A 10355-nucleotide genomic window follows, 5' to 3' on the forward strand; every position below is an offset into this window, starting at 1 on the left:
GATAAAACTGACCAAGTGTCTGGAGAACGATGAGTGACTGTCACTTAACAGCATTGTCGACAATGACTTGCAACACTTTGTGGATGATCAAGATAGGGTGGTGATTTGTTCCCAATCCCGGATGGTGTTCTTCTCTCTTTTCAACTTAGCTCTTTCGTTCACCCTTTCAATGTTAATTTGCAGTACGAATACTCTCCCTCTCTCACACGGGCTGTCGAAGTTGGACTGGACCCTCTGGTAAAGATAAAAGAATGTCAAAACCAAACCAATCTTTTCGTTAGCATGACAGTCATGAAACTTAATATGAAACGAAGAAGCGAAAATGACGGAGGTCTGAAACAAACGGAACAAAAATTGCTTAGACAGTCAGTAAGTCTGGCAGCATCTGTAGAGAGAAAGTGAGGGCTGCAGAAGCTGGAGATCAGAGCTGAAAGTGTGTTGCTGGAAAAGCGCAGCAGGTCAGGCAGCATCCAGGGAACAGGAGAATCGACGTTTCGGGCAATCTCCCTGAAGAAGGGCTTATGCCCGAAACGTCGATTCTCCTGTTCCTTGGATGCTGCCTGACCTGCTGCGCTTTTCCAGCAACACATGTTCAGCATCTGTAGAGAGTCAACAAAGTTAACTTCTGAGTCCAGTAAACCTTCGAGTCAATCCTGCTTTCTCTCCACAAATGCTGCCAGACCTGCTGAATCTCTTCAGCAAGCTTGGTTTTTGTTTTATTTTATTCATGAAAATTATGTTGGTTCAATTTAAAGCTGTGTTAGATTAGATTAGATACCCCACAGAACGGTAACCGACCCTCTAAAGAGCAACCACCCAGATCCATTCCCCCACCCCTGACTAACGCACCTAACACTATGGGCAATTTAGCATGGCCAATCCAGCTGGCCTGCACACCGTTGGATTGTGGGAGGAAACCCACTCAGACACTGGGATAATGTACAAACTCGACACTAGACAGTCGCCCGAGGCGGGGAATCGACCCTGGGTCCTTGGCGCTGTGAGGCAGCAGTGCTAACCACTGGACCACCCTATGAGATTAGACAGCCACAAAATGTATCCTAGATTAAATTAATCTCATTAAACAGATGCTTCCATGAGATTTGTAAAATGACTATCTTTGAACATGCAAGACATTACAACTCGTTAATGAAATTGGATTGCAACCTTAAAGATGACGCCAGCCCTCTTAGGAATCCAGCCATATTTTCAATATATTCCTCCCTTCTTGAAAATCATTTATTTCATTCCAGTAATCCAACTAATTTGGAACATTTTAGTCGTTCTTGGTGATCCCCGACAGTGCCCTCCATCTGTGCAAACCCCCACCTTGTTAAGGGACTCTCTCGTTATGGAAAAAGCGCTGTGTTACTCTGACCACGGTGACTGTCAAATAAACTGATTGTGAGACATGAGACTGAAACTGACTTCATTTTGCATTGACGAAGGGGCAGAACCAATCCAGTCCTCCGGACACATTCGCGAAGATTTCTCAACAGTACCGAAAAAACGCATTTTCTCTCCTCTCCCATTTGCCATCGCCCTGAGATCGTTTGCCAGTCGGAAAGTTACCTTAAGTAACCCACCCTGCCGCCTAACCTATTAAACTGTCCAGTCTTTGGACTGGAAACGAGCTGTCGCCATCTCCGGGTTTAAGACATTCGGTGTTGGCAAGGGCTGGTCAGAAAATGTTTCAGTTCTTGTGGAGAGAACGGCTAGGTCTCTCTTACTGTTTGCTTAAGAGGTTGGGAGCAGACAGCAGTCCCTCAGAGAAATCTCAGCGGGGCGGAAATTGAGTGGGAAAATGTTTATGTCTAATTGAGCGAGAGCCCTGATACATGAACATCATCCCGAAACGGAGAGCGAAAAAATCAACTCCAAATGACATTTCAATGAAATTCAAACAGGCGACTCCGGTCCCAGAAAGCAACTAAAACACAAAGCGGAACCAATGTGCTCGAAATTTTAATGATCTGAAAGAGTTAACAGCCTTTATCTTTTTAATTTTTTGAAAAAAAAAAGATTTTCCTTTGGGAATGAGGTTCAAAGATCCTCCCATTTTACGTCAGAAAGTTAGAGTTTGGATTCGGGAACAGGGTTGAAAATCGGCTGAATCTGTGCCCTCGTAGTTACTTAGGGCTCGTAGCGATAGACAGGAGTGTGTGTCCCAGGTCGGTGCAGTCTACCACACACACACACACACACACAAACACACAGAGGCAGGAGACAGACCTCTGCCCGGGACTGGCCGTGTGGATGTGCGAGGTTTCCTTCAGTGATGCTCCTCTCTCTCAGCCTGTCTCTCCTGCGGGTCTGCCCAGTTCTGGGATAGCAGCGACCGGGAGCGTTAGGTGGCCCCACGGCTGTGCCAGGCTGCACCCACACCAGCATACCACCGCGAAAGGACCAAGGGACAGGGGTGCCATGTTACACTTCGCCTTGGACATCAAGGAAGAGGGCAGACCCTCCTGCCCGGGTGTATAGCAAAAGGACACGCGGCTTTGAATACCGGGCACGGCTACATCAATATTGGAGTGTCTCTCTCTCTCTCTGTCTCAATCCCAGACACCGATTCAAGTGCCAAGCTCTGCTTATACACCGAGGATCAGCAGTGCCACACTCTCTCCCAGACACCGGTACAACTGGTCTGCTCAGCAAAGTGGGTTCAGGAGTGCCACTCTCTCTCCGTCTGAGTCTCGGACAAGGTCAGACTGTCTACAAAGGACCAGGAGTGAGTTCCTCTCTCCAAGACACCAAGACTGAGTGGTCTACTTCACAGCCGGGGGAACAGAAGTGCCAATCTCTCTCGCCCTGACACCACTAAAGTGCCTGCCACACTCTCTCCCAGACATCACGGCAAACTCTACCCGTCTGCCCAGGACCAGGAGTGAGTTGCTCTCTCCCAGACACCAAGACTGAGTGTTTTGCTTAGTAACTGGAGGACACAAGTGCCCATCTCTCTCTCACACACACTCTCTCCCAGATCCCACTACAAAAGGCCAACCCCAACTCAGACTCAGGAGCGCCAGTGTCTGCGGTCTGCCCTCGCCCCCAGCGCAGCCCAGCCCAGCCCAGCCCAGCGCAGGGTGCCTGGTGGGTAAGGCCAGGACTATGCGGCCACAATGTTGGCCAGGAAGAGCATCATCCCGGAGGAGTACGTGCTGGCCCGGATCGCCGCCGAGAACGTGCGGCGTCAGCCCCGGTACACGGCGCGGCCCCGCCAGGCTCGCTTCATCGCCAAGAACGGCTCGTGTAACGCGGCGCACAAGAACATCCGAGAGCAGGGCCGCTTCCTGCAGGATGTCTTCACCACCCTGGTGGACCTCAAGTGGCGCTACACCCTGTTCATCTTCACCATGTCGTTCCTGTGCAGCTGGCTCCTCTTCGCCATGATGTGGTGGCTGCTGGCGTTCGCTCACGGAGACCTGGACCCCCGGCGGCCGAGCACCGCCTCGGAGCCGTGTGTCACCAAAGTGCGCTCCTTCAGCTCCGCGTTCCTGTTCTCCATCGAGGTGCAGGTCACCATCGGCTTCGGCGGCCGCATGATCACCGAGGAGTGTGCGAGCGCCATCGCCGGCCTCATCGTGCAGAACATCTCGGGGCTGATCATCAACGCGGTCATGTTGGGCTGTATCTTCATGAAGACGGCGCAGGCTCACCGCCGGGCGGAGACCCTCATCTTCAGCCGGCACGCCGTCATCTGCCTGAGGAACGGCCGCCTGTGCTTCATGTTCAGGGTGGGCGACCTCCGGAAGAGCATGATCATCAGCGCCTCGGTCAGGATGCAAGTGGTCCGCAGGAGCAGCACCGCCGAGGGCGAGCTCCTGCCGCTGCACCAGATCGACATCCCGGTGGACAACCCCCTGGGCAGCGGCAGCATCTTCCTGGTGGCTCCGCTCACCATCAGCCACGTGGTGGACCGCCGCAGCCCGCTCTACGAGATCTCGGCGAGTGACCTGCAGAGCCAGAACCTGGAGGTCATCGTCATCCTCGAGGGGGTGGTGGAGACCACCGGCATCACCACCCAGGCCCGCACCTCCTACATCTCCGAGGAGATCCTCTGGGGTTACCGCTTCGTGCCGGTGGTCACCGAGGAGGACGGCACCTACTCGGTGGACTACTCCAAGTTCGGCAACCGCGTCAAGGTGGCGACCCCGCGCTGCTCCGCCCGGGAGCTCGACGACAAGCCCTCCATCCTGATCCAGACCCTGCAGAGGAGCGAGCTCTCGCACCAGAACTCGCTGAGGAAGCGCAGCTCCATGAGGAGGAACAACTCCATGAGGAGGAGCACCTCCTCTCTGGTCATCCCCAAGGTCCAGTTCTTCACCCCCACCGACTCCGGGCCCGAAGCGAGCGAGAACTGAGCTCACGGTTTGGTGGCTCTCATTGCCCTGAGCATCACCTTTCCCCCTCCCCCCTCAAAGAGGGACTGTCCACATACTGAACGTGCAGACCGTATTTGTGCCTTTACTTCACACGGTGCAATTTAAACCCTCGCCACTCTTTAAGCAACAGGCCTGATCTGGGACAAAAAACAGAAAAGTGCCGGAGAAACTCAGTAGGTCTGTACAGAGAGAGAGAGAGAGCAAAAGAGTTAACATCTCAAGTCCACTATTCTTTCTCCAGGAACCGTTCTCAAGAAGAGTCATACTAGACCCCAGATGTTAACTCTTCCTCTTTCCACACGATGATGCCAGGCATGCCAGTTTCTCCAGCATTTTCGGCTATAGTTCACATTTCCAGCATCCATATTATTTTACACTCACCTTATATCTATATGCTTGTGAGTCTCCAAGTTGGCATTGACCCATTAGTTAAGTGGCCTAGTTTAAAAATGTAAAATGTGATACTCATGGTATATTAACAAATGTATGCAGCATACCAAGGTAGCGATGACTTAGTCACTGTCTTAGTGCCATAGCATGCAAGTGCTGGGAAATGGGATTAGAGTAGATAGGCACTAAACAAGAAAACCAAAGAACTGCGGATGCTGGAAACTAGAAACACAAACGTTAATACTACTTTCTCTTCACAAATGCTGCCAGATCTGCTGAGTTTTTCCAGCAATTTCTGTTCGTGTTAGAGGAGATAGGTATTTGATAGCTGGTGCGGACACGATGGAATGAACGGTCACTTTCAGTGCTGTAAAATTCTATGAATTCTATTGGCGAGAATAAAATTGTACATATAGAATTTGCAGAATTGTTTGGAGCATAACATTGCAATTAGACTAGTCCACTTGATTTCTTGTAACAGCTATATCTCCAATAACATAGGCACCTACTGTAATCGAGTTTGGAAGTTCATGCAAAGTTGTGTTTGAAAATGTTCATTGTCCTTTTAATTAATATGTGTCATGTTTTTGTGTCAGAGGCTGGGTGGGCAGTGATATTTACATTGAATTTAATATTATTCATTCCTTGAAAGTGAATTTCTATAGTATTGGATTTTATTATGTGGTCTCCCTGAAGTTACAATCAGAATGTTGGTTGCAGTTTGAGTTCTAACTCTGCCCCACACTGGAACCACAATGGAACTATATTTTGTTACTCAAGTGAGCATTCCAGGATGTGAGGTGATTTATTCACTGAGTTCCTCTTTCAAAAGCTACCAAGTTTAAATGTTAAAGTGCAGACTTTGTTATCTATGCACATTAAATCATTTCAGCTCAGCTTTAATGTGACAAAGAATTCAAGTATAAATTTGTACTGCATTTCTCCTGTGAACCAGAAATGATGATATGTTAAGGTCACTCCCTATCAGAGAAGTTCTAGTCCATGATCCTAATATTTTAACTGCTGATTGTTGGAAATCTAGTGGTTGTCTAGAAGAAGCTTCTTTCTATAGAAGATGACAATTAATGTTACATATGGGTCATGCAATCTGCTGGACTGTTTCAGACAACCTGTGGATGGGAGAGGAGGGTTTGCGTTGTCTAGAAACTCTGCCATAATTTTTTCCCTTTACTAATTCTACAATCTCCATGCAATTACATGGCTATGTGTGTGTTTGGGGAGATGATGTTTTTGTTTATATGTATCTCTCTGTATGTGTATATCTGTGAGTGTGTGTGAGTGGTTGGGATTTAGTTTGAATTTGTACATGTGATAGGTGTGTGTGTGTGTGGAGTGTGTGGATCGTGTTTGTATGGGTATGTTGGGATTGAGTTTGGATGTGGGTGAATCTATGGATTATATATGGTGTATGCTGTGTGTATGTGAGTGTGGTTACGTGGGCAGTATCTGTGAATGGAGTTATGTGCAGTGAGGGTTCTGAATATTGTTGTGTGGGGGAGAGCGGGGAGTGTACGTGAGTAGGAATGTAAGAGTGAGAATGCATGAGTGAGAAAGTGAAGATGTGTGGGTGTGGGTGAATGGAGAATGTGTATCTATGGTTGTGTATAGGTGAGTAGGGAATGCATAATGTGTGCATATATATGTGTGTGTTGGTAAGTGGGAAGTGTGTGTGTGAGTATGTGTGGCTGAATGTGAATGAATTAGGTGTGTCGGGGGTGTGTATGAATCGATAAGTGGATAAATAGGATGTGTGTGTGGTTTGAGTGTGTATATGATTCTGTGTTTGAGTGTGAATGTATCTATGTGTGTGGATGAGTGGGGTACATGAGTGTGTGTTATATGCATAGGCTGGGTGTGTGCGCGCGTCTCTGTGTGGAATAGTGTGGGTGAGTGCATATGTGTGGGCAGGTTGGGTGTGGGTGATTGTGTATAGTGCGGGGAGAAGGCATTCAGCAAGTGACCATTTATTAGTTCCCCAGTTACCTTGAATATGGGATGGCTTGATAGACCTGCTTTCCTTTCCTGCACTCCAATTTCCTTTGTTCTTCCTGTTAACATCTTCATTAACAAGAGAAGTGATGTAACCCTATTGTCTGAGTAAGCAGGCTTGTGCATTTAAGCACATTCTTTTTTTAAAAGTATTAAATATTGTCTTCAGCCCCCAGTACAAACTCTGTTCTGCAGAATGCTGGCTCCATCCTTCCCCTGGTAACTGTATGAGGCTGAGCAAAACTGTTCACCATGTTCTGTTCCATTTGAACAGCTTTGAAGTACATATCTGTGCCATCACTAAGACCGCTTGCTGCCGCTTTTGTAACTTTGACTAACCCCTCCCCTGCTACACATTTGACAGAACAGCCTTGTTAAGATTCCCATGTAATAATCTTTGTAAACTCAAGGTCATCCAAATTTTCCTGTTCATGACCTAACTTGGACTAAATCCTGTCCATTTTGTGTTCACCAATGACATTGGCTCCTGGTTAAGCAGTGTTATGATTTTCAAATTCTATCCTTAAATTCTTTCACTTCCTCAGTCCTCCCCATCTCTGTAACCTGCTGCAACCCTCCAAGATATCTATGCTCCTCTAATCCCAGCTTCTTGGGGATCCCTGATTTTAATTATTTCATCATTGGTGGCTATTTTAAGTTTTTAATATATCCTTGCATCCAATCTGCAAGGATATATACTTTAAATCTTGAGCTAGCACTGATTCAAAAGGCTGAACGAGAATCAATGATAGTTTGTCATGAAGTCTGAGGGGTCAACTGTAGCCCACACAATGGGATGATTTGGTTGGGCAAGGATGAGGGTAAGATGGTAGAAAAGAGTTTTATGCCATGGTCTAACCTCCATCATCTTTATGTAGCTTAATCAAAGCACAGGAAGATTAGCTGCCTCCAGCAAGTGGGACTCCACTTTACTTCAGTCACACTCAAGCTACATAAGCAATGCCTTGCCAGCATTTTAAACCCTGGTCCGTATGGAACTAATCTGTGTAATGGGAACCCAGTAGAAGTCTGAAGAATGTCGAGAAGAGGTGAGGGATAATTTTTGAAAGTTGATTTTCTGCAGAATTCCATAGCAATGGGAGGAGGAGCTAGGCCTCTTCCCTCCTGGCTCCTCAGGGATGCCTCACCATCCTGCATTCGTCTCCCAAAGCCACTGTCTGCAATCTGAAATTTTATTCTAATTCCCTTGGTTCCCACTGTCCTCAAGCTCCTGACAAGTTTTATGCTCCAACCCAACAGCCTTGCTTGTTTTAAACCTCTGCCAGATGGAAGACTGTCCTGGGTTATTGAAAATTTAGGTCCAGGAGTTAAAATGACAGCGGCTTCACTCTGCGCTCTCACTATGTTGTGGATTTCCCCCTCAGCTGCACAGTCACAAACATCTTACCAGTTAAAATCACCCCTATGTTTAGATAGAAGGTGGGCTCCATATTTATAGCTCTTGTGTGTCCTGAATTGTAAGCAATGATTTAACATCATTATGAAAATGCATTTTATGTAAATAAATTTTTACTGGTTCAAACTCTGTGTCCTGTCTTGGTAAAGTACTTTACTCACTTTTTACAATGTCAGAAGAATTCATGTTGTGATATGTGTTATATTTCCAGAGACTGGTGTAAACAGCATTCTCTTTTATGATTTCTACAGTATGTTCTGATTAACTAAATATTGGGCAGAAAAAGCTGTACTCCAGATGATAAAGACCATGATGCCAGCTTATCAGCATGGCTTGATGGCCCTAAACCCCAAGGAAGTATCAAATATACAATCCTGACAATTCTGAGCAGAAAGTAATATCATTTATACTACACAGAGATAGAGTGGTGTAGAGTCAACTTCTTAACTCTCAACATTGACGTTTGTCAGATTAAACAAAAATCTTAATGTATCGTCAATTGCTTCGTAACATTGGAAATATAATTGAAGTTAAATGCTAGTGATCAGAAGTATGCGATTATGCTCAAGTAGGCACAGATGGAGTTCTGTTTCATTTAAAAATTGCTTCACACTATTGTGAACAATGCTGAAAACATGCATCAGATCCTTGGTCTAATGCCTGCAATAGATCTTCAGGAAACAAGTATAAGGGCATTTGATTTTTTTTTAAAAATTTCATTAATTGTAAACAAAAGCAGAAAATGTTAGAGAAACTCAGCAGACCTTACAGCAACTGTGGAGAGAAACAGTTGCTGTTTCGAGTCCTACGTGACACTTGAAGAAAGTTTCTCCAGCATTTTCTTCATGTTTCAGATTTCCAGCATCCGCAGCATTTTGCTTTCGTTTTTTTGTAACAGTTTTATTTGATGAAAGTTTCCACTCATGAGTGGCCCAAAGGAAAGTAAAGCATCAACTTCCTCCAGAATCACTGCCCCTTAGAACCTTAATCTTCGGCTTCTTGGCATTCTCATACTCCCTTCCTCACACTATTGATGACTATGTTTCAGTTGCCTTGGCTCCACACTCTGGAATTCTTAACACCCTCTTCTTCGATGCAAGCATTAAAACACACAGTGTTTGAGATCTTCCCACAATATTGTTTTTTATCCTCAGCAGCCATTTTGTGGTTAGATCTCTATGAAGTGACTAAAGAAAACCATAAATTGTCTTGATTTTGTTTCTGATGTGGAGTGGAGGAAGTATTAGATGTGAACCACCAAATCACAAAGTGAGCTTGGAGAGAACTAACAGTTGATTTTTCACTGTATTGTACTTTATTTAATATTGGCTTAGAAAAAAAAAATGATGATTTTAAATTTCAGAACTAGTAAAAATGTCTGTGTGAATAGCAAACAAGCCTTAAAAAAGATGGTTTACTGAACTTGAGTGGAAATAAGATTGGTTGCAGTGAAAAATGGTTGCTGATTTACTAAGAGATTGATTTGTGGCTATGTGACTAGAATAGATCAATTTAAAACCCTCCCCCATAAATATTTCTGCAGTTATGATATAGGAGGCATGGAAGAAAAACTTGCATTTAGGTAGCACCTGTCACAGCCTCAATACATCCTAAAATATAATAAGTTCTTTTGAAGTATGGTCACAATTATAAGAGGAGAAACATGCTGGAAAATTTATAAGAATTAGGAGCTGGAATAGGTTTCTACTCACAAAAGTGTAAAAAGATGAAAGGGGATCTGATTGAAATGTAGAAAATTCTAACCAGGCTGGACAGACTAGATGCAGGGAGAATGCTTTCTGTGGTTAGGGAGTTTGGAACCAGGGGTCACAGTCTCAGGATAAGAGGTGGGCCATGTAGGACTAACGAGGAAAAAAATTCTTCTCAAATGGAAGTGAACTTATGGAATTCCTCATCACAGAAGGCTGTAGAAACCAAGTTACCGAATATATTGAAGAAAGAGACAGATTATTTTTGGATATTAAAGGCATCTAGCAGTATGGGGAGAAAGTGAGAATATGACATTAAGATGGAGAAACTTCGGTGATCATATTGAATGGTGGAACAGACTCAAAGGGCTAAATGACATACTCCTGCTCCCTGTTTCTATGTTTCTCTCACGCCCATTGAGCCATGTCTGATACTCAATGAAA

At 45.3% G+C, this 10355-nt stretch overlaps 1 protein-coding gene across 1 annotated transcript; it reads left to right on the top strand.

The window, feature by feature from the left end:
- Positions 1 to 1651: 1651 nt before the first annotated feature.
- LOC122561592 (ATP-sensitive inward rectifier potassium channel 8-like) lies at positions 1652 to 8333 on the top strand. Its single transcript, XM_043713441.2, has one exon. It carries the CDS (start codon positions 3123 to 3125, stop codon positions 4362 to 4364), a length of 1242 nt encoding a protein of 413 aa, XP_043569376.1. The 5' UTR covers positions 1652 to 3122; the 3' UTR covers positions 4365 to 8333.
- The last annotated feature ends 2022 nt before the right edge of the window (positions 8334 to 10355 follow it).

Source organism: Chiloscyllium plagiosum, unplaced genomic scaffold (assembly GCF_037043375.1).
Source record: "Chiloscyllium plagiosum isolate Xiang-an unplaced genomic scaffold, Cpla_swu_hap1 HiC_scaffold_23, whole genome shotgun sequence".
Lineage (NCBI taxonomy): Eukaryota > Metazoa > Chordata > Chondrichthyes > Orectolobiformes > Hemiscylliidae > Chiloscyllium > Chiloscyllium plagiosum.

Excerpts from the sequence above, each read along its gene's own strand:
- LOC122561592 (XM_043713441.2), top strand. The coding sequence starts at position 3,123 with ATGTTGGCCAGGAAGAGCATCATCCCGGAGGAGTACGTGCTGGCCCGG.